The following is a 24,587-nucleotide window of genomic DNA, read 5'->3' as shown; positions in this document are numbered from 1 at the left end:
TTTGTCAGATTTAGTCTTTACAAGAGGAGTTTGAGGGTGAAAACCTTGGGGAGAGCTTTGACCTGTCAGTTGAAAATAAACAAGCGTTTTGTTTTCAAAGCTTGTATCTTGTTTATTTTAACAGGATGTTACAGAGCGAACAGCGCAGAAGGCCTTGTCTTTCATTTCACAGCTCCATTGAATATAACGAGTCAACCATCCCAGCTACAAAGAAGTGGTGTCCATATAATTTTCAATTGTTTCCCCGCTCCGTGAATGCAGCACAATGTAAACAGGCCCCGCCCACACCAGAAGTTGACTGGAGTTTTGCCTGGATGCTTCCGGTCCCTGAGTTTAGTCTTTAAGGGACATTAAACCGCTTGTAAAGCCCAAATCACAGCGGTACAACAACGAAAGTGGCTCCCTGACAGGTTTACTCTGGGCTAATATTCACAGTTACGTAGCTTGTGGTTAACCGTGACGCTAGCTGGCGGCTAAGCACATCTGAACCCATCAGCAAAGGTACGAGTGTATGTTTGACACCCATTCAGCTTTGGTTCGGTAGTTTTGTGAATGATTCTCTTCTATGCCACCGCTTTACTTCTTCTCCTGCATGACGTTATGCCAATTGACAACTCCTCCATAGCTAACATCTGACTAGATATTATCACGTGACAACTGTTTGAAACCATAATAATTTGAATATTTGACCTAATGTGCATGTCAGAGTTCCTCCAGGTTTAATAGCGTGGAGTCGAATGATTGATTCTTAAAGCTCTCTATTGTTTTCATTGTTACTGCTGCACACCACTCGAATGACCTCTGACCTTCGTTCTGCCTAACTGCTGTCCACACTTCGGCCAGTGAGAAGTGTCGAATCTCATGAATGAATTAGTCTATTGTAAACAAATTTGGTGGACATGTGCACAAACGGCTTCTGCAAAAATTAATTCATAACCCGATGGTGGCAGAGTTCTAGTTTCACAAGTGTGTGTGTGTTCTATCATGTGACTGTGTGATTATCTCCACCTACCATAAAAATGAGTTAGCCATTCTCTCCATTCTCTTCATTCTTTCCTCTCACTTCTCTTTGTCGTCTCTCTGTAGTTGTACTCAGACGAACACATCTGTATCCAGAATGCTGGCGACGCAGGCAGATCGGGTCATGGCTCTGGGAGAATGGGAGGAACGCTGGCAGGAGGACAGAATCGGCTTCCATCAGTTCCACGTGCACCCGTAAGAGACACCACTGTTCTGCCATTAAATGAAGGAGGAGTGCAAAGAAATCAAGTCCAAATAATCTGCACGCTTTGTTTGTTTGAACAGGATGTTGGAGAGCAACATTGATAAAGTTCTTGCTGGAAGGAAAGCAGTCCGTTTCTTCTTCCCCCTCTGTGGGAAAGCTGTGGATATGAAGTGGTGAGACATGAAAAGCTTAACTAAGAGGAAAGAATGCAGCCAGTTCAGTCATCAGAGAGATAACATAAATGGATTTATACACATTTTCCACTATTACAATCTAAACCATCCTAACTTTCCCTCTCCTCTCTGTGTGTAACGCAGGCTGGCTGATCAGGGCCATGCGGTGGTTGGCGTGGAGATAGCGGAAAAGGCCATAAAACAGTTCTTTGAGGACAGCAGCATGACGTACAGCGAGAAGCCTGTCCCTGCCATACCTGGAGCAAAGCTCTACAAGGTGGGTGACGTCATGTACAGTAGCAAAAACTCCATCTTCTTCTATGGATTATGCAGAATATATGAGGAAGAACGCTCACTTTCTTCCACAGGGCAAAGAGAGAGACGTCTCCATATATCAGTGCGACCTCTTCACTTTCTCCAGGTGAGGCAGCTGTTTGGTATTTATGCTCTTTTTAAGGATGTTAACTTATTTAAGAAGGTGCAAGAAACTCCTTTATATCAATTTGCAGCTCTGTTGGAGGACAGTTTGGGGCAATTTGGGACAGAGGATCTCTAGTGGCCATCAACCCAGGAGACAGAGAAAAGTAAGAGGACACTGAATGAAGAGTGTAGATTTTTTGAAGACTTTTATTTTGAAAGTTTAATGGAAATGAGCTCAAAATCATGACCAATTTTCCCCTTTTTCCCCCCCCCAGGTATGCTTCACTCATCATTTCTCTAATGGCCAAAGACTGCAGATACCTGTTAGACACTTTGTTGTACAATCCCGAATTATATAAAGGTAAACTTAAACATGCTCTTGTTTTTGCTCACATTATTGTGACACAAATGATCAAACTTGTTGTATTTCCTTTGCAGGTCCTCCCTTTTTTGTACCCAATGAGCAAGTACACAGTCTGTTTGGTAAGTGCTGTTAAGGATCAACAACAGAGATGAACCTATAAATGAATATGAATTGACTTTGGGGTCTTTCAATGGTGCGTTTACATCCCTCAGGAAAAAGCTGTGAGTTGGAGCTGGTGCAGTCGGAGGACGCCCTGACAGACAAACAGAAAGCCTGGGACCTGGACTTCCTGTCTGAAACCATACACCTCATCACTCTGAAGAGCACCTGAAATTCATTTGATACCTGAGCGAGCTTAGAGCAGCAGACATAAGTAATTGTTTTTGTGCTCAGTATTTCTCCATATTTGTGCCAAAATGAAATTGTGTGCTTATACAATGTCAAAGGAAGTTGTAGAAAATTGTAACTTCCTAGGTTTCAGCATAATTGAAACACTTTTAACAGAATAAATCCTGTTTTGGAGAAGATTCAGCAGTCGGCTTTTCAAAAAAAAAAAATCCAAAAATGTTATTTAGAATTTAATCCCATCAGGAGGTGAAATTCCGCTGCATTCACTGCTCCCTGGAAACGGGGGCTTCATTTAGCAGCACCAGCAGGAGCTACGGTACATGGCCGAAAGTGTGTGGACACCCCTCCAGGTTAGCCAGGCACTCAATTAGCGGTGGAGGAGGAGAAGTAGGGGTCAGGAGCTGGTCATACATGGTTTGGTACTCCTTCGTCTTCACCGGAGCAAGTGAAGAGAAAGCTGTCACACCATACAAAGATATTAGACGGCAGGAATCTTTGAAAATAGAGCAGAGCAGAGGGCATTCATCATCATCATTAATACATCTGCGCTTTTTGCTGACATGAAGGATGAGGAAAATGTAAGATAACAAGTTTAGATATGCATTTTTCACTGATCATATACAGTCACAGTTAATTTAGAGGCATATTCTGGTTTATGATATACAGTAGCTGAGTGTGCCACCTACTGGCCGTATGGTAGAATTCTGAAGCCCCAACAGTGAAGGCATAAAACCACCTATACATTCTATAGGCTTATTCATTATAGTTCTAATTCTGCAGACAGGATTTAACGAACACAAAGAGGTAATTGTTCATTTCATGCAACATTAAAAGCTGTTACGTGTTCCTCAGGAGCCTGCTGAGCTGTAGGTATAATCAAGTCCTTAGTGCTACAACATACTAATCAACTTAATTGCAAATAGAGCCTAATGAACAGGAATATAAGGTGTTTAATATGATGAAGTGCCATAATTACTCAGATGTGTTGATGAATGAAATCAGCTCTGTGTTTACATTCATTAGAAATGTCAACAGGTGGTTATTAATCCTAATTTCTCCGGCCTTCTCCGAGCAAAAACAATACAGGAAACCGTGAATAAATCAACACCCTGCTTTGTTTGTACACGAAAACATGACAAATTCGACTCTGTAACCGACCCGACACTGTTTTACCTGGTAAGACTAAGTGTTGAAACATTTAAAACTGTATCGATTTAGATTTAAAAAAAAAGGTCAGGTCACCATCTGTGAACGCAGAGGGCGGCGGGGCAGAACAGGACGACATTGAAACGCTCTGCGGGTTGCGTCGTCTGGTGGCCCTAATGAATTTGTTAGTGGTAGGAGGTGTTGACTCAAGGCAAGTGCAGGTGCTTTGCTTTGACAGGCCGGCGTTTAACCAGCTGGGGTGGACGGGGAGGAGGGGAAATATCACACTAACTGCTGTGGCCCCGTTGCTCTGCTCTTTACCTGACCTTTTTATACAGAAACGGCTGTTGTGACCTTTTAAAAGATACGACTTAGTGACCTTCTGAAAATTTGAGGGGTGCTAAATGGAAAATCTTGGATGAAAACATGAACTGAGTGCATTAATGTCGGACTAAGAGGATGAAATAATGAGGGAAATGATTGCGGGAGAATGAAATAAATTAAATAAACATTAGATTTCCTCTTCTCCCATCTCCTACATTGGGGACACCTTCATGGTTGGTTGGGTCGTGCTTTTCTCGTCACCCTCTTCCCTGCAATTTCAGTGTCAGACGCCGCTAAACATCCAAGGTGACACTCTCCTCTCTCCCCTTATTCTCTTCTTCTGTTTGCAGTAAAGCTTATGTTCTGCTTCTTCTTCTTCTTCTTCTTCTTCCTCTTGCAGTGTGACCTCGGTGGTATTGAGGGACATCCAATGAAAGACATGAACGCCTTCTGTTCTCCCAACTCTGCACTGAGGACGAGAATAGACGGGGACGAAGGAAACACTCCCGTTGCTGTGAGTCGAACAAAACTCTTGTGTTACGTGTGTTTCTCCTTGTTCACTCATAAGAAAATTGCCTTTTCCGCTCGCTGCCCATATCAGGCGTTTCACAGAGGGTCCATTACAGAACGCAACTGCTTGTTTGAAAGGAATTTGCATCGGTCAGCCAACAAAGTCAGGCTAGACTAGAGTTGGCTTTCTCTTTCTCTCTCTCTGCTTTTCGTTAGACTTTCAATCCTGTCTCCTGCTGTGTTGTATAGAAGCTGTCATAGGAGATTATAAAGTGCCACATGCTGAGAATAGTTGTGCGTTGATACTACATGCTATGTATACAGATAAACCTGCTGTCACTTGGCAACAGGTACCTCCCATATGTGAGAAATGTGGCAGTTTGCTTTGGTGCCAAGTCTAAATTTGATCAGAATGCTGAGTGGACAGAGTCTAAACCTGATCTTAACTCTAAACATCTGACCAACTTCATCATTTGTCCCAAAGCTGATTCATCTTAAGGAGGCCCTGGAACTGAAAACCAGCATTTGAGGCAAGTCCAAGCACTAATTATCCATGTTTTGGCTCAGATTCAGCTTCTTTCCCTTGTTTTTCTCTCCATGAACCTGGTTAACTTGCGTATGTTGCCATGTCACTCAGATGTATGAAGTGTTAAAGAACTTCAGAGCTCCGACGGTGAAGCTGTTTTGCTGAACGCCATGTCGGGCTTCGAACTTGAATACGACTGATTCACATCAATTTATCGAGCATTGACTTCTCTGACAGGATGTTTATTGCGGCGTCTCTACATCTTGACATTATATTGGCAAAAGCTGTCAGAGTGTTTTATTTCTTACCGTCATGTCGAGACCAAACATCACAGGCCGGGCTTGGAGCTTTTCCTCCCTCCCTCCCTCTCTCTCTCTCTCTCCCTCTCTCCCTCTCTCTCTCTCTCTCTCTCTCTCTCTCTCTCTGGCCCAGCATCAGCACCACTCCCAGCTGTCCCACATACTGCACATAAAAATAATGTGATGGAAATCCCTCTTAGAATCGGTCCAGGAGCAGCACCTGCATCCTCTATGTTCAGCTGCCATAGACGCTTTTCTGGCTTAGTAGTTTGGCAAATTTTGTTTAGGTCCCCACCCTAAGTACGTATAAGCATCTATGACAAAATGGAATGAAAGAGGAAGGTCCTGCTTTTCATAATGCTTCACAGCTGGTGTGTGTGAGGAGGATTCCAGGATGTATGAGGTTGGAGTGTGTGGTCTGGAATTTGTTTCCAGTGCATGTAGTTTATATTTGCATCGCGTGTGTGTGTGTGTGTGTGTGTGTGTGTGTGTGTGTGTGTGTGTGTGTGTGTGTGTGTGTGTGTGTGTGTACAGTAAAGTAAAGTAAATGTGAGGACTTTAAATCAATATGATCATATTAACAAAATGAATCGTCCCATTGGTGTCTCTGTTTGACACAATCTCCACACAGTGTCCTCAGATACTGACTCACTCGTGTGTGAAACGTTGTGTATGCATGTGTGTGTGTGTGTGTTATTTGCCAGCTGGTGGTGCTGTTGTTGTAAAATATAATGAAACCCATAATAACTTTATTGGGCTTAACATTCTAAAGAGGCTATGATAGATATGCAGCTCATGTGATCATGTGTCAAGCTCGTCACATGTGTGTGTTATTCAGTGTGTGTGTGGGAAAGTGATTTACATAGTTTTTACACTTCATTCATGCGTTGTTGTGGTTAGTGTTCACCTATTTTATATGTTATGTTCCTCACTCACACAAGGCCGAACCAGTGACACACACACACACACACACACACACACACACACACACGGTATCACATACCAGTATAATAAGACTTGGTGGCAGACGCAGCTTTGCCTTTGCTCTAATTGGCTGGGTAATCTGGGACACCAGTCACAGAGTTAAGCTCCTGGAAGAGGAGGAGGAGGACAACGAGGAGGAGGAGTGGACAATTTGGTCTTTCGATGGGGTCCAGAAAAGACATTTTAAACCAGTTCCAACATTTCCTGGTGCTCTGGATTGAATCTTCTTTAATTGTTGTTGCTTTAAACTAAACAGTGTTGAAGAATACGCAGAGATCTGGCTGTTTAAACATTCGTGAGTTTGAGTGCTTATGATTAGGAGAGTTGATTCATAAGGTTTGAGAGTTTACTGTGCACAAAGGTCAGAGTATGATTGGATTGGATTAGTGGTTTTCTGAGGAAAAGCTGTTTCCCAACATGCTGGTGGCATTATCTGGAAATGTAACTAGGAGTGGGTTGTGGTGGGAGTGTGAGCTTGGTTGGGCCTTTACATGCAAGTTCAGGGGGAAAATCCTGACTTTGATTAACTGAAAAAGTCCAAATCATCTATCAAGCTATTTTGTTTTGCATATTTCTCTTGATTTGCCACCCAAACTACACTGTAACAATCTTAGACAGCCTGAAATAAATTTAGCCAAACCCGCATTTGTCGTTTACAGAGTGTGACACAATCAAAAATGGATCACATATCAATAATATATAAATGAAAATATATATTGCATTCAAAAGGTAAGAAAAGTAAGTACAAAAAGTAAAAATGTTGTGTTTTAAATGAAAGACAAAGTCAAGGCCAACACACACTAATGGATTAAGAACATTGGATGATTGAACTCAGTGCTCATTTGCCACTAATTACGAGGATCATGTTTGATATCTACCGCTAGAGGGCGACATCATCCAAGCCAAAGCTGCTGTTTAACCGAGCGAGTCTGTGATGAAGGCGATCTAACAGAACCTTTAATTCCATCTGTCTTGAATTGTGCCGAATTCTCATCAGGATATTATTACTCAAATGTAAAGAATGATGCAGTTATTATTAATAAACTCGCGGCTCCTCCCACGTAGAAACAGAAATACAGCAGCAAAGACTCACAACATCACTGCTTCATCACAACGCAAAGGCTCGGTTGAAATCTGGAAGAGCGGCTGAAGTAAAGTGGGCTGCTATTAATTATTTTATATTATTATTTATTAATGATTAATAGTGCTTTTGCCTGTGATGTATTTGCCCAGGCTCCCATTGGAATTATTATTAAAATTTTAATATAAGGACTTATAATTAATGCCACGTTGTTCATCCACACACACACACACACACACACACACACACACACACACACACACACACACACACACACACACACACACACACACACATATTATTAGATATTATTGCTGTGACATTATTGGTTACCTCTCTCTCTCTCTCCCCCCCTCTCTCTCTCTCTCTGTGTGTGTGTGACATGGCCGAATAGCGCGCACCCACGGAGCGTCACTCGTGCTTTCTCTACATTTTGTCCTCGGTTCTTCAGTCAGTCGGGAGAGATCAGCAGGAGACGCGTGTGTCCGTGTGCGTGTGTATGTGTGTGTATATGTGCGAGACCAGGCGCTCCGGGGACTTTTGCCATTATCGGCGTGTGTTGTTTGTATATTTTGCCAGTGGGGGGAAAGTGCCTGGAAAAGGGGGGAAGGAATAACCAAAAACGCAACACGTATCCGGTGGGATCCCACTCTTGAAAGAGAGAGAGAGAGAGCGAGCGAGCGAGCGAGGGGAGAGCGAGAGAGAGAGTGTGTGTGTGTGGAGTTGGAGCGAAGGGTGCAAAGAAAGAAGAGAGAAAGAAGAAAAGAGGGGTTAAGATCTGACGTTCTTTGGCGCAACAACGTGTTTTCCAAATCACAAAAAGAGGAATAATGAGGAACGTTTGGATAATTCTGACCCTCGGGCTGACTGTCTTCCTCTCCGGGCAAAGGGTAAGTTTTTCGGACAGCAAACTTTCAAAAAAATATACGGGGGGTTATTATTAACGGACCGGACGAGGGGGCGTGAAAGGCAACTTGCTTTCCCTGCTCCTCTTGTCTTGTTTGTGTGCAAACCTGGCAACATTTTCCGCTGCTTTTTCCCTGCGTGATTTTGCTGCGTTTTTTGTTTCGCTCAGAGGTAAAAATCCGCGTCGCTCGATGGCAGAAGGTGTCAGTCATACAATCAATGATCTAAAATACAAAATACACGCATCTACTTTAACATACACTGTTAGATTTCCTCTCAGTGTTGCAGTGTGTTTAAAGGGACACGTTGCATGTGATTGAACTTGATTCCACTCCTGGTGTTTGTGGTCATTATTTAGTTTAAAGGTACGGATTCAAACGTCGCATTCCAGGCAGATACATGGAATATATCAGAAAGTCTATGAATATTATATGACGTTGACGAGCTTTATGTGTTATTATAAGCTGTAGAATGCCTCAGTGTGAGCAGTAAAGCTGTGGTAGACATCGATCCACCATCCTAGACACTTTCTGTAGAGCTGTGTGTGTGTGTGTGTGTGTGTGTGTGTGTGTGTGTGTGTGTTAGAGAGAGTCAAAATAAGGCTCACATATCCCAACTTTCATTCTACCTCCTCTTTTCCGCTATGTTAAAGCCATCACACACACACACACGTAGAGCTCTTAATGTCCCTTCTTGGGTCCAGCTGCTGGTTGGGTCACAGTCTGGGTTTGCATCAGCCCCTCATAATGGCCCAGTGGAGTCTGTCACATTTGGCCTGTGTCACGTACGGTCCCTGTCATTATCCTGTTGTCTCTCTGTGGGTTGTGACTTGTCTCTTTGCATGGCGCCTCTTCCTCCCCCTCCTCCTCCTCCTCCTCCACTGCTTGAGAGCTGCTTGTCCAATTAGCTGATTCAGAGGCTGTTGTTTTAATGAGTCATTGTTTTATACCAGGTCACACACACGAGGCTGTAACTGTATCTGTGCACAACACTCGAAGTCTGTGTGGAACAATCTCTGTGTGATGTGGTGAACATGCCATTGCTTGCAAAACAGTAGCCATGAATCCACCTCAAATTGGTTGAATACGAGACTAAATTCATGACGTCCACTCTATGACATCACTTTGAGGCGCTGCTATCCTCATCCATGACTTTACAGAGATCCGGACGCAGGGTCGATACCTGCCTCTGTATTATCGACGGCCCCTCCAAGGCCTCGGCTGAACTCCACAGATGACATTGATTCTCAGCATTGGCGCCGGCATTGACGCAGAAATCAAACAGCTTGGTTGATAAGCAGCTGGAGGCACATCTGCGTGCGTTTTAATTGCCTTGTCACAGTGTCAGTGTGCGTCTACTGCCACCTCACTGCTCCTGGCTTTGGCTGAGATTTGATCAAAGTCAGATAGGATTGGTTCACACAATCCAATAAAATGCTTGTCGTCTCGTCTAATGACCATGATGGCGGCTTAGAGTCAGCATATATCCGTATATTTGAGGGATCTTCGTCTGAACCGCTCAGGCTTTGTGTCTGATATAGTATTAGAAACTTTTAAACCTCTCAAATATAGTTATCGTCCCTAGAAATCCTCTATTGGTGACGTCATGAAGTGTAGAACTAGCTGCTCGCTCTGGCAGTCTCCGTCGCGTCTTCTTGTCTGTCTCCCGAGATGGAGCTATTTGGACGAGTTTGGCGGGACTGAGCGAGGCCTGCCCGGCAATATTTCGGTGAACACCACACACCAGATGTTGTGGTCTGTAATTTGTGTGATGTTTCGTTGGGAAGTGCGGGTGTTGTTCGCCTCCCCTCCCTTTACATCTTGAGATTTACGGCGGCGTCCTGAGTGATGTCTCCTGCTCTGATGCTTCACTCAAAGGAGTCACTTCAGAGAGGAACGTTCATGTTTGATACCTGCGCTGGCTACCAGAGGAACCATCAAGGAGAAAAGCGGAATGTGGACAGGAAGACAGGGGAGGGAAGACAAGGGAGGGGATTTGTGGGGACGCTTCTTGGAAAAGCTGTCTTAACTCAAAAGGGCAACAGAGGTCATATTGCTGTGACAAACTGGTCAGGAGAGGAGATGTACCCCCAACTCACTAAGCCTGAGAAAATCCCTTATATTATTTCAAGGGTTAAAAGGCCAAAGCACCAAATATAAGACGGCGGCTCGGAGCCTTTGATGGCTTTTTGAGAGAGGGGCGAAAAGGTGAGGGGGGCTTTTTATTGTGGAGGTCGTATTCTCCACATCCTGCAGCAGTATATTCCTGCCTTGAATGCCGCTTTTATATATACTGATTCGGTACTGACACACACACACACACACACACACACACACACACACACACACACACACACACACACACACACACACACACGTTCATATTCACCCAAAAAATAGCGTGGAGTCTCCTGTTTGCCTACATCCTGACTTCCTCTCCAAGGCTCCTGAGCTGATTATGTGACTACACTCGTTTTGTTGCACCGTGAAAAGTCTGAATGAGGTGCCAACGTCCAACTTCCTTCAATTTCCGGGCAACAAAAGCAATGTGTTGAGCAATATCTGGAGTGCTTAATTTCCAATTTGCTTCATGATGAATAAATAAAAATCCCTGTCTGCAGTTATGAGTTTATGATCTTGCTTAGAAGAGAGAGAGGGAGAGAGAGAGGCAGAGAGACAGGGAGAGAGAATCTAAGCAAGTGAACAAATGATGGTTTTGAAGATGATAAATGACAGAATTGAGAGGATAACAATACTTGCAGATAGAAGCAGGAGCCAGATGCTCTGCTGTATCTTGAATGATGGTCTGTTATTTTGCATTAAGCCAGAATACCTGACAATGAAAACATGCACACACACACACACACACACACACACACACACACACACACACACACACACACACACACACACACACACACACACACACACACAGTACGCGTCTGCTTGTGTTTTTGTCTGACTGAGAAAAAAAGCTCCTGGCCTGTTTTCCTCTTAATAAATCCACGGCTGACACGCATGGGAGCAGCAGCAGCAGCGTCTCCCTCCTGTCCTCCTGTCCCTCCGCTGAGAGTCCCGGCCTACCTTCTTTGCCATGAGGGGACGGGAGGGAGGGGGGGTTTGGAGTGAGTGTGTGTGTGTGGAGAGGGGGGGGGGGGGCATTCATTTCGCTCCCTGCCTGCCTGCCAAGCATTATGCAACCTTGCTAATGGACTCCACAGAAGGCAAGAGGGGCAGGAGCTGCTGGGCCTCCCCGTCCCCCCGTCCCCTGGATCCATCTGTGTCCATGCGTGAACCCCTGCGTTGTCACAAGGCACACACACACACACACACGTAGACAAACAAGGCTTCGTCATCCTCCGTGTTCTTCACCGTACCTGCCCGGTGGAGACGCTGCCTGTCATGAGCGCCGCTGCCATTTCTCTTCTCTCTGAGACGGCTGGAAGACATAAAGAGACGCTGTGTTCCTTCCATGCTATACTTTCTCAAGATTCTCTCTCCTCTTTCTTCTCCACTGGCGCTTGAGCGTCGTGAGTGCTCGCTTTGACTTTACAAACATCTGCAGGATGTATGTGTGTATGTGTGTATGTGTGTGTGTGTGTGTGTGTGTGTGTGTGTGTGTGTGTGTGTGTGTTTTGAAACCAAGCTGCCTCCCCTCTGCCCCGCTCTCTTGTCGAGGACTTGGATGAGGTTCTGGCTTTGGCAGTGACTTGCACATACCTCCAAAGACTCACAAATAGTCCAAGACCGTGTCCGGGGTTTGTACGTGTATGTGTGTGTGAGTGTTTGTGTGAGTTGACGTGCATCAATGGCCTTTTTTCATGCACCCGTGGGCGTGTGCGTGCGTGTTTATCGCCACACAGTTTAAAATATACTGTCATCCCAGCCGCCGGCGCATAAGGAGAACACATTAGGGAGATGTGGTGGCGGCAGCGGCGGCAGCAGAAGAAGAAGCAATGGCATCAAACTACCAGACAGTCGAGGGGCCGACACAAACATCGGACAACAAGACGACCCTGCCAATGTGCACGTTGCATTTAGGTTGTAAATGTTCAAACACAGTGGATGCTCTATTTGCCTTCGCTCCCACCCTCTCTTTTTCAACTTTTCTCTTTTCTTTCCCTTCTATTTAATTAGCTTAGCAAATGGAAACTTCCTTGGCAGCTCTGCGGTGGAGGGGGATTGTGGTTGTGACAAAAGAGAAATGGGGAAAACCCTGTCAGGATGTCTGTTTTCTTCCTTTCTTTCTTTCCTCCTTTCTTTCTTTCTCTCTTGCCGCCTTCCAGTTTGGGTAGGTAGGCTTCCAGGGTAGAGGAGGGAGACTGGGGAAATGAGTGTGTGTGTGTGTGTGTGTGTGAGGAAGGGGGGGGGTTGGGGGAGTGAACCCTGTCTCCCTTTTGGTGTTGCAGCTTTCCCAAGCCGGGACCTGTCTGGTGCTTTTGCTGTGTGAGGTGTGAAAAGTGTCTAACTTAGCAGGGGGGTGAGATGAGAGAGGAAGAAGGCCCATGTGGCCAACAGAGCTCCACTTATGGGGCGTCTCACTCCCTGATTGGTCGGTTTTGGCCGTAGTGAGAGTTCCTAGGAGTTTGGAGTGATGCCTTTACTTTCTCTTCTGTGATAAAAGGGAAGATGTTTCGCTGTGTAGTGCTGTATTTTCAGCGTGGCAACAGTTGTTAGGGCGCTCTACACAAATCTATCTGAGATTGTGCCTGCAAATTCAGGGGTAGTGTGTGTGTGTGTGAATGCAAGCCAGAGCTGAAATGCGGTAGAGGAAGATGAGACTGGCCGTATTTTGAAGTTATATGTGGAATCGGTCTGTTTGGGAATGTGCGGACCAACTATTCCGCAATCTTAATGTGAATGAAACTTTGGTAGCCCTGTTGTTTCTATGGCAGCCGTGTTCCCCTGTGTTGATCTTCTCACATTATCTGACCACTGCAGTTTAAAGGTGAAACCCTGACAGTGGGTGGTTGAACCTTTTCTAATTTAAAAGGCTGTATTCAATGTCTTTGTATTGAGATTGTGGTCAGTGTGAGGTTTGCCGGTCTGTTAGTTATGTAAAATTGTCATGGTTGTCTTTGTTCCGCTGAGTAGACAATGATCTGAGAGGGGAAATGCGTTCCAGATGTATATTATCCAGAAAATGGCGGATATTTGAAGCCATGACGTCAGCTGAGTTGTTTTTTTTTTCTTTCCCCCATCAAGCTCCCGAGATCGCTCTGGAAAACAGCACGGCACATTTAACACATCTGCGCTCGCTCATATTTACGAGCATGCTTTATCGTCTCTAAAAGGCACCTAATTGATATCTGCGCCGCTTTCCTCCCAGCAGAAAAAAAATGCACTTCTAACGTCTGGCGTTTCCATTATTTCTCTCATTTCGACTCACAGCGGCGCTGAATGAGCTCAAAAGCATGTAAATCATGCTCTCTAAACAGGGCGTATCACCAACCGCAAATTATACTCCATACACTCACTTCATTTAGATGTTTTCATGAGAGATTCCAGAGGGTATTCGGGGGAGTTTGATGAGCTGAAAAAGGGAATTCATTAGCGAACTAACCCCACAGCAAATAGCAGGTCTCCCTTTAACTACATGGTGCCGTGTTAACTCCATTTTAGTCAAAGGCAGCGGATTTAAAGGCCGCAATTGAGTGCTCATGAATATGCATTATTTTGATTTTCTGGTCATTTAATGGATTACAAAACAGGAAGTATTTTACGTTGCTGTTTCCATATGGCCGATCTCAGCATGAACCCTTTTAATACGCTTCTTAATATCCAATGTCAGCGCTGCTTTGGTGAAAATAGAATGTTCTCACTTCCTTTTTGTCTTCCAGATCCAAACGCATGTGCTGACTTTGCTCAGGTTCCTTTCGTTTCCGTGTTTTGATTTCGGAGGAGCCGTGGTGTCAAGATCCCAAATCAGTCTCCAGATGTTCTGTGTACTGCTGTGGCAGAAATCCGATATTTGAGAATCTAAATTGTGACCACATCGTCAAACTGGTCCAGACAGTGACTCACACACACACACACACACACACACACACACGAGGTTCGATGAGCTAATGGTGCAGAAGACGCAGGAAAATATGTAGAAGCAACTCTGCTGGGTTGCAAATGGAAGAATCAGTGGAGTTTCCGATGTTACTGCAGATCAAACCAAGGCTGCACAATTATGGTTAAGCAGATAATACTAATTGTGTGGTATATATTAGCCTCGTGATTATAATCGGCCTGATTAGGATCGTACCAGCGGACCATGTTTTTACTACAAATCACACACAGGCTTACATCACCGCTGACCATTTTCCAGAACATATTGTAATGTTTTGTACCGACGAATCTGTTTCCTCCTAAGTCATGTTTTTCATTTATCTGTCTGTGTGAACAGGCTTGAAACTTGCCTGGGATATGTAATCCATTAAAGTGCAAATCATGTCTGGAAAGCACTCAGCTGCATTCCTACTGAGCAACGACGGCAGCATGATGTTTACTGTATCTCCAGCAGGTTTGAAGTTTCTACAATTCGAAATTTATTATCTCGCAGAATAGATTTATGAAAAAAAAAGCGTCGACAGGCTGGAAGGCAGGAAAATCATTTTCCCGGAGTATGAAAACTGTGACATGTTTTGAAAAATGGATGTGTACGCAATTTGTAAACGGGTTACACCATAAACAAACAGAAATCATTTTCCAGCACGTTTGGCAGACTCCTATCAACATTTTGACTGCTGTCTGTAATTGTTTCTAAGTGAAATTACACTTTTACATTGCTAATATTTACAAAGTATTCGTTGTTGAAGGATAATTTGTCATACACTATTAATTGTGCAACCTTGGGCCTTAAAACGCTTTATACTGCCTCTGCATTGTGGTTGTTAACATGATCAGAGGCACTAAAGTGGTGATTCTACCAGGCGGGTTAATCTGTACTAATGCATTCTGTTAACAGCCATCTGTGGTCTCCAACGCCAACTGTAAAGCTTTTCAGCAAGGCACCGTGCTGAATTCACTGACCCAGCAGTCAGTCCTCCATTACGCAGAGGGATTGGGGTTTATTATTCAGCCGGAGAGGCTTTGGACCAGAGAAACGGTGTCAGATGGAATCCATTTTGATTTTTTAAACGCAAATACCACTGACACGCTCTTTTGTGGAGCTCTCCTTTCAGGCACGACCGCACACAGACGCCTTGATTGTGGAAACTTGCAAAGGGGAAAAAAGTCTCCAAACAAACAGAGGCTGCCGGTCGAAAAGTGAAATGTCCACAGTCGGGCACGTTGTTGACCCTTTGACCCCTTTACTACAAGACTACTTGGGCGTGTGATCGGATTTAGATTTAGGTTGTTGGAATTTCAGTGATTGATGTTCCCAATTCTGCGATTGTATATCAGTTGAATCTATTATGAAAAAGTTAAGGATAGCTACAACTAGGAGTGTGACAGCCACAAACATCCCTCACTGACAAAACACTCTTCTTCTTTCTTCTTGCTTTCCACCTCTTTCTGACTCTCATTTGTGCCTCACTTCATCCCCTTAAAAATACTTTGGCAGCAACAGCAGCGAAGGTCATGGATTCACTTTCACTCCAATGTTTCCCGGCTATAGTTAAATCGGTTTGCATGGTGTAATGAAGCCAGGGAGACAGAGTGCAAAGCTTAATTACCTAGAAGATGATAATTTGTTTAATCAAGAGATTGGGTGGCAGACTGGAATGGCTTTCATAACAGCTCCCCTCCAGACGCAGCAGCAGCCACTGGAGCCTCCTGGATTTCCAAAAACAGCCTCAGTAGGAGCTTTCAAATTCATCAAAATGAATTAAAAAAGTGGACAGGAAGAGAATGAGGGACCTTCAGAAGCCTTTAAGCGCAGTTTCATATCCTGTCCACGGTCTGGGGCGCTAAGCCTCGTGACTTTTGGGCTTTAAGCGGAATCCTCGGAAACAACAAATGCTTCCACATTCCACTTCATACTGAGTAATGTCACGCTTTCATATCCTTTAACCGTGATGTGATGATATAAACACAAGGGAATGTTGGGATCAGAGTAAGAAAATTGTCACTGGATGCTTTCGGTCTAAAAGTTCAGAGCTGAATTTGTAACAACTTTATCTTGAACATTGTGGTCCCTTCAGCCATTTCTTTGCTTTCATTCGCTCGAAGGTTCAAGTACAGCGAAACAAACGGCTACAGTCACACGACAATAGTCTCTGTTCCGGGGTTGAGTATAGTATAGTATAGGTTCTCGGGTTGGTACGTGTTGTGATAGATCCTGTAGAAAACACACTCTAACTCTAAACTCTAACATTTGAGCTTTCAAGACTCTTTTTTTTTTCGTCACGGAGCTGAGAGACATTGTGACATGCTACAGTTACAGCGTGGCTCCAATGAAAACCAAATCTCTGTTTGTGTGCGTGTGTCAGTGTATCTGTATCAACACACATCTCCTCAAGAATCTATTGAAGACGCCTTTTGAAGATGATTACTGTCACGGCCTCTGCTTTTGTTTGGTGCGGTCTCTTTTTTCTCCGTGTGACTTAGCGACACTGGGCGTCTTTATGAGGAGTTTACTGAGGCCCACAGTGCTGGAGATGTGTCGTTGCCTGGTGGGCTTCGATAGCGTCTCCTCTTTTATTGTGGGAGGCACCACCGCAACCTCTGTCCCCCCCAGCTTTCACAGCGTATCGCCGTCTGTTTTTACTTATACGGAGATCAGCCTTCAAAGTGTCTGCGTGCCCGTACAATCGTGTAGGACTCGCGGCTTCATCTCGCTCATTGTGTTCAAAGCCTCCAACAGGGGAAATGGACTCACTCTCGCTGACTTTTCATGTTAATAGCGCCATTCATGACGCCTCTTTTGTAAAGCTTTCCATCCTCTGTAAGGAGGTAGTAAAGTATAAACTTGGAGCGCAGGGTGGAGCGCCAGGCAGCCAGCATCTTGTGTTGTTTCAAGACCTTTCAGGAAAGCCAGACTGCAGCCTTCGTAAACCACACATTCTTGAAGAATTACAGCACTGGGAAAGAATTGGGAAAGGCTGCGTTGTTAGCGAAGGAGCAGAGGTTTGGCAGACACATAAAAACCCATTTTTAGCAGCAGGAGTGTGTGTGTGTGTGTGGGTGTGTGTGTGTGTGATCCCTGTCCTTAATCCAAAGGATGAGGCTCCGTTTTCTGAAAGACTTAACTTGTTCTAATTTTGTTCTTGATGAACTGACATCAACATATTGAGGCACAAGTCATCACAGATTAAAGATGCAGTTCGGTGTTAGTGGTAGAAATCATTTACAAAATCAAAAACATTAAAGAAAATCAAACGCCTATCTTAATTTATGACAAGGAGCTCTGATTTAGTTTGGAATTAGCTGCAGACAATCCAGAGAAGGGTCTTTCCAGTGATGGGCTGAACATTCCGGCGTGTAACGTACCCGGGAGGATATGGTCCAGAACCAGGGAGTTGTTTACCCATATTTGGGAGCTCACTTGTGGGCGCTCTGTTGTTTGGTTGATAAGAGAAGAATGCATCTATCACCAAGCAGCTGGCATGCATATGTTAAACACGGAAGCATTTTTCCTCTTTCCTTTTGTTGTGGAGCAGCCTGTTTGAACAAGCAAAAGGAGCCTGAGCGGATGGGAGCCGAGATGCTCTGTCAAACATCACTCACACACGCCGAGATGCACACATTGAAATTGGTTCCTTTTTTGTTTAAGCGCCTCTGATCGCAGGGGCTGATGAGTGAAATCAAAACAAATACCACTTCGGTGCATCGTCACACGCAACAAACGAGAGGTTTAGGCGGGAAAAGGAGCTCGATGTCGTCTTTTAAACAGGACGGCTGTTTGCTCGCCGACCGCGCCAAACTCAATTTGATTCTTCCGACTAACCTGCTGAACTAAGTGCTTGAGATCTGAAACCCTCTGCGGTCACACAGCAGACTAATCTTCAGCCTTTGCCAGCTGAAACCTCAAATGACTCTTCATCAGCATTAATCCACACAGGTATTCGTGTGCGATGAGCGATTATAAACTGTAGATTCGAACGTAATCCTTCTACAAACGAAGTGTAAATGTGGTGTTTAGGTGACTCCTGATTGGATTTCTCAGGGTCCAGCAGGTTTGTTCATGTGCTGCAATAACCGACCGCAGTGTTTGGCTCAAAGGTTCTACCTCGGTGGTCTCTGTAGTAATTAAGCACATCCTCTTGGAACGCTGCCAAGACGTCATTAAATTAGGAGGAACTCCATTGTTATTGTTTGGAGGGGTTTTTTTTTTTTCTTCTTTTCTCCAGCTTTTCATATTGATGCAGACTAGAGAATAAAAAATGTGTTTGCTTGTAGACGACTGCACCGCGCCAGGCAACGCACCCATAATTAGATGGTGTCATTAATGTGTAATTACATGACTCACGCTTAGCCCACATTGGATCGGCTCACTGTGGAGTCTCACCAACTCACTTTTTTTTAGTCGCCGCGGTTTCTAACTGGCTGAGTGATGTCGTGCCGAATTCCAAGCTATAGGAAACTTCTCCCTATCGTATCTGATCTGGTATCCCAGGCTTAAGAAAGGAACCCCCAGGGAAGTTAATCAGACCCCCTAGAGTCCACACCTCTGTTGTTTCAGGACCTTCTAGGAAAAGGGAACCTATTTTAAGGCCTTCAACACCACCTCGCGCTTCTTGCATGTGTCAGGACCTTTCACCACCCCTTTACATTCAGGTCCACACCCTATAGGAGCGCCTGTGCAAGGTTCTTTACGGTGACGGAGTGAGATTAAACCAAGAGATCACATTTCGAATGCAGAAGTTGTTTTTTTGCATTGAAATCACCTTGCAGGGTAAAAAACAGGCGGAGCAGGAGGAGAGATTTCCCTCGGAGGATTAACATCTCCACTTGACACCATTGATGACCTATACATCTGCATCGCTCGTCCTACATACAGTAATCATGAGACACGGCTGACCTGCCTGGATTAGTGCCAGTGAATAAATCCTCTTTCTAAAGTGTTGCATCGCTTATTGCTGTTAAAGCAGCAAACACAAGCAGCACTTTGTTGACTTTGTTGTGATTTCACTCGTGTCCCGACCTGCGACCTACTGTACATTTAGAATACGTTAGATTACAACATGTGTTATTCCCTGCTTATAGCGTGATTAGTTCAGACTGTAATTTTATTGTTGGTACCCGTTGAAGCGTAATAGATTTGTCCTGATTGGTGTTTGGACATGTTGCAAAGACTCTCGGCGGAGGAATCATTATTTTCACACTGCCGGCTGTAGATCTGATGCAATGACTCACCGGATGGACTCTAATCATACTTATACATATTTTTCATGCTCCAAAAAATTCATATGCGAGCTTTATTATTTAGTGGACACGAGCAGATGTGCACTCCAGCCTCCCATCTGCTCCAACTGACAGACGGCGAGCTGTCAGATGTTAGCCGCTGTGTTATTAACCTGCCCCGGCTCCTCCTTTATCTCGTCTGATTGCTTGCAATGTACGTGAGTGATGATGTGCCGTGTGGCATTGAGGAAGAGTTACTTACACCTACACTGTATAGGGGGGAAATAAAAGGGGGTCTAAAATGTCAGACGCGCTGAGTCATCACCCCTGTCCTTTTGTGGAGTTTGTCAAAGTACAAATGACGGATTTCTCTCACTAAAAAGGGTAATTACGCTAAATGTGGCGGCAATTAAAGGGCCATCATCATCCAGCCGACCATCCGTTCTCTGCAGTTGCTTGTCCTCTGCAAGGTCGCCTTAATTTCATACTTTGTGGGATTTAACCGGCTTTGGAACTAAAGCAAATACTGTATACTGCATTTGTGTTGTTCGACTAGTATAATACTTCTACTGATAATAATATGAGGACTTAATTGCTTTAATTGTAGTAAGAAGTAAGAAATTGCACCTTTTGATGGTTTGAAATGGGATGAATATGCATGATTTCTTCCATTGACCTTGGTTCATTACTTTTTGTGGAAAATATAATAGAACACCCTGAATGTTAAATCATTTTTAATCATTTCTGGATCCCCTCCCAAATCTGCTTCTGCACCTTGGCTTTCATCCAAACGGCTGTGAAATGTGGAAGTAATCCTGTCGTGGGTGAAAGTGTAAAAATGTCACTTTTTACTTTTAATTGCTTTGCTCAGCCGTGCCTGCTGCATGTTGACTGACACACAGACCTGACGCGCCAGTTAGTGTCGCCGCCAATAACAACAACACACTGTACACACACACACACACGGGCGCTCACACACACGCTCACACACGCTCACACACACTGCTGGTCTGGATAAGCCCCTCGATAATGGGATCAGAGATCACCACCTGCCGCTCCCCTCTCATCATCTCATCCTTCCATGCCAATTCCTTCCATTTATCCATTGCTTACACGCTTAACATCCTCCTCATCTGCCTCGCCTCTCATTTTCTGCCAGTGGTAATGTGTGTGACTCCTTTCATTAACCTTTCTCACCGTCTTTCCCCCCTCGCTGTCTTTAAATAGCCAACAAATTACGCCGTCCAGGAGCCATTACAACTTTATCCTTGCCCTTAGCTTTCACGCCATCCCCCGATATCCTTCCTATGACATCCCGCTTTCTCTCTCTCTCTCTCCCTCTCTCTCTCTCTTCCTCTATCCTACGCTTTTCTCCTCCGTCTTCCCATCATCATCGAATCCTCTCCTCGCACTATCTTCCTGCGGCTCTGCTACCTCCCTTGAGTCCAAATCCTCTTAAGGAAGGGTTTGGATGGGAATTCAATCGCCGCGCCACGAGGATTGAACCAGATCAGCCAACAAAGCGGGAAAAAAAACGTTCCTCCTCCCTCTTCCCCCTGCTCGCATGCCTCTATCCCATCTGCCTCTTCTTTTTCTCCTCTCTCTCTCTCTCTGTCCCATCCCCTCTGGCTCTCGTCTCAGGTGATAAAGGCCTATTTATCAAAGCTTGGCAGCAGAAGCAGATTGGCGTCCTGGCTGGAGGAATTTTGCACATTATCATTTTTTCGCTGCACACTGATAAATGGCCGTATGCAATCACAGACGTAGAGAAATGTGGAGCGTATGATTATGAACTCTGCTTATCTTGCTTATATGTTTGCACCCCGGTCATCTGTTCATGCGATCCCCCACATGCAAAGGCCAGATTGTAGCTGGAAACATGCTCTGAATATTATTGGTTTATTAAAATAAAGTGAAGCAGAGTTTATTAGACCTCCAATGGAGTAGAGACATCCAACGTCCAGCCTGTTTCCCACAGTCATCCTTTTGAATGGCACCTTTTATGTGGTGAGGAAGACATGGGCTGACCTTTGACCCCTGCGATCCTCGGGAGATCTTTCATGTCGGGGGGTGTTAATGATCCGGCAGCGAGGATCCCATGGGGTTTGAGCCGACAGATTGGTTAGAGTCAAACACACATATGGACTGAAATAGGAACAGAATCTTTAGAACTAAGATGGGAGGATACGAAACACATGTTCTCACACACACCCACACACACACACACACACACACACACACCAGCGGTTTTTAAAAGGCAGAGTTGATGGAAACCATACCGCTCCATTGACACAAGTGACAGAGAATTCCAGAGTGTGTGTGAAGTGTGAGAGAAGTGTTCTGTGACACTGAGCACAAGAGGACGCGGCACTAACACTACAACCTGCTGACACTTCCAACTGTTCCACAAAATTGCTTTTCAATGTTTGATTGAAACCCAAAAAGAAAAGAAATACCTGCCACATATTCAACCTCTCAGCAGCTGAGTGGCTAAATGTTCTAACTGACTTATCTGTAAGTGAACGCACCGCGGCTTAGTCTGATGCACATGATCTGCGCTTAATGACATCGTGCCCCTCTGCAGCCAGGAGCTATGTGGATGCCATTGTTTGGAAGTTCGAGATTAGGGGCAATGAGTTTAATGCACTTAGCTGGTCGCCTTTATGTTTAGTGTGTGTGTGTGTGTGTGTGTGTGTGTGTGTGTGTGTGTGTGTGCGTGTGTGTGTGTGAGTGTGTGAGAACCAAGAGGAAACCGAAGGCAGCATGATGGAAATAACAGCAAAGTTTGGACCTTTTCCTCTCAACTTTAGTCATAAATGTTAGACATTTTATTGGTGTTTACGTTCTTTACGTACATGTAAATTACCTTTGACATGGCGTGGGCGCTTACCTTCTCCTACGTGATTTCCACTCTGAATTCAGTGCTTTATGTTGAGCGTGGTGGCGGACATGAACACAGTGCGTTAGTGCTTCATGAAGCCTTTGTGTCAAAAACAAAGACTGCAAGTACAAAGCCTGCAAATGTGTCGTGGAGCACTGTCTTGTACACGTGTGTGCACACACACACACACACACACACACACACACACACATACAGCCTAATTATAGTGATGGGGTTCAAACAAAACACATTCCAGTGGTGTGTGTGTGTGTGTGTCTGCTTTGTTGACAAAGGTCAGTCAGCAGTGAAGAGCACAGATCTCCGCCTGACTCCGTATGCTCGTCAGGTGATGATGACACCTGGAGGTAATGTGTTGTGTGGAGAGATGACCGTCTTTGCCTTTCGCTGTATCCCTCTCTGTTTCACTCTACACACACGCACACGCACACACACACACACACGCAGGTCTATATCACTACTACATCTGTGCACGCATACACATTTCATCTACATGTCCAGCAGCAGCACCTGTGTTGATAATGTGTAATTCTGAAGGAAAGCATTCATCGCTTTCCAGAGCATCGACTGACACACACTCTCTCTCTCCCTCCCTCTCTCCCCCTCCCTCCCCCCCCATACTTTGTAGTGATAGGGGTCAGCAGTGTACATTATGTGCGGATGTCTGCGTTTTGTGAGCGTTTATGTATCCAATGCGCCGCACTGAAGGGTCTGTTTGCCTGTGGCACAGGTGTGTGTGTGTGTGCACAGCAGGGGCTTATATAACACACAGCACGGAAGAGCTCAACTGGGAGCCGTTTGAAGTCGATTACTGTTGTTGAAACCTTTCTGTATGTATTCAGAAATGTGTGTATTTATAACATCATCCCATTTGCCTCTCCATCCGTCATCATTACATCTTAAAGAAACAGGACGTTTAATAACAAATAATACATGTGGTGTTGTATACATTTCCCGTACATTCACCTTCACTACATCTTCCTGTTATAAATCATTCAGAGCAGGCATCATGTCAGGTTTCCCACAGAAATGCGGAATAGTCAGTGAGAAGTAACTGCTGATCTCTCAAAGGCTGATGCCAGATTTAGGTTAGGTGTGTCCATTTAAAGTACATTCATCCAGGCGGGGGCCAGTATGACGGTTAATGTTGCCAGATACGAGAGCTGCACCATTCCAGAAATTAAGAGGAAGTGGTCGGGTATCAAAGTCAGATGCCATCAAGTGCAAAACTCTGCCCCAGCAAAGCGCCGGTGCCACTGGTGACACTGGAGCTCGCTGCCCTCCGTGAGCGTCTGGCTTCTATAATTGGACACTTCCTCACCTTGTCATTTGCCAGAAGAATCCCTGGCAGTGGATAAGGCCTCCCAATGTGTGTGTGTGCCAAAGAGCACATGGAAACACAGACGTCAGTGTACACTTGTTATTTCACACGGGGGACTCCTGGATTTAAGAGATACAGCTTCAGTATCTGCTTAGACACAATTACACAAACCGGATATTACTTGGCCAAATTACAAAATCAGGAAGGGACTGAAATCGTGTGAAAGCTGGACATGGAATCAGGAGAATGGTGTCAAAAGGGCCTTTCGGGATAAGAGTGTGCACATTTGCTCTTTTGTACTCTTATGTAAATTCATTTAAAACTGTAATCCCACTCGATACAGTGCATACCTCCACCAAGGCCGAACAATGTGAAACTGCATTTAAAGCAAGTCAAACCATCAACAGCACCGTCTCAGTCCTTCCTTTTGCAGTCAGCGAAAACCCAATGCGACCCCCCCCCCCCCCCCCCCCCCCCCCCCCCCCCACACACACACACACACACACACACATACACACACACACACACAGTACATGCAGGGCTGTATACCATAACGCTGCGCTGAGATAATTTCAGCTTCCGCAAATAAATTCCGGGAGCTTTTCCATCCATCCACCCCCTGTCCTCTTGGAAGGCTGGTCCAAGGACATGAGATAAAGAGAGACCTGTTTTCTTTCCTTCCCTCCCTTACGTTCAGCCTTGGCGTTCCCGCTTAAGTACTCCTCCCTCCGAGCTTTTCACCTTTGGCATGGAAATTCTGCTGAGGAAATTCCAGCCTGGTGGAT

At 44.9% G+C, this 24,587-nt stretch overlaps 2 protein-coding genes across 3 annotated transcripts in view; both read left to right on the top strand.

Annotated features, from left to right (window-relative positions):
- Positions 1–284: 284 nt before the first annotated feature.
- On the top strand, positions 285–2,709 carry LOC142989726 (putative thiopurine S-methyltransferase). 2 transcript variants are annotated; one of them, XM_076139388.1, is made up of 9 exons: positions 285–501; positions 1,087–1,215; positions 1,306–1,398; positions 1,543–1,675; positions 1,767–1,819; positions 1,908–1,982; positions 2,094–2,179; positions 2,257–2,301; positions 2,395–2,709. In XM_076139388.1, the coding sequence occupies exons 2-9, from the start codon at positions 1,118–1,120 to the stop codon at positions 2,511–2,513; spliced, it is 702 nt and encodes a 233-aa protein (XP_075995503.1). In that variant the 5' UTR covers positions 285–501; positions 1,087–1,117; the 3' UTR covers positions 2,514–2,709. The 2 variants fall into 2 exon arrangements, with proteins under 2 accessions (XP_075995503.1, XP_075995504.1); XM_076139389.1 differs by having other exon boundaries at positions 285–509.
- Positions 2,710–7,820: 5,111 nt separating this feature from the next.
- The window catches only part of sdc2 (syndecan 2), a 33,569-nt gene continuing 16,802 nt past the window's right edge, over positions 7,821–24,587 (top strand). Inside the window, exon 1 of the mRNA XM_076139200.1 lies at positions 7,821–8,290. Coding sequence (XP_075995315.1) covers positions 8,231–8,290 — 60 coding nt within the window. The 5' untranslated portion in view covers positions 7,821–8,230. The remainder of the gene's footprint in view (positions 8,291–24,587) is intronic.

The sequence above is a fragment of the Genypterus blacodes genome, unplaced genomic scaffold (assembly GCF_046128005.1).
Source record: "Genypterus blacodes isolate CSIRO-AG114 ecotype Tasmania unplaced genomic scaffold, CSIRO-AGI_Gbla_v1 ptg000438l_1, whole genome shotgun sequence".
NCBI lineage: Eukaryota > Metazoa > Chordata > Actinopteri > Ophidiiformes > Ophidiidae > Genypterus > Genypterus blacodes.
Note: the sequence above shows the minus strand (reverse complement) of the source record. Positions and strands in the feature narration are given on the sequence as shown.

Coding starts and splice junctions, on each gene's coding strand:
- LOC142989726 (XM_076139388.1), top strand. CDS start 1,118: ATGCTGGCGACGCAGGCAGATCGGGTCATGGCTCTGGGAGAATGGGAG. Junction 1,820..1,907: donor GACCTCTTCACTTTCTCCAG/GTGAGGCAGCTG, acceptor ATCAATTTGCAG/CTCTGTTGGAGGACAGTTTG. Junction 1,983..2,093: donor AACCCAGGAGACAGAGAAAA/GTAAGAGGACAC, acceptor TCCCCCCCCCAG/GTATGCTTCACTCATCATTT.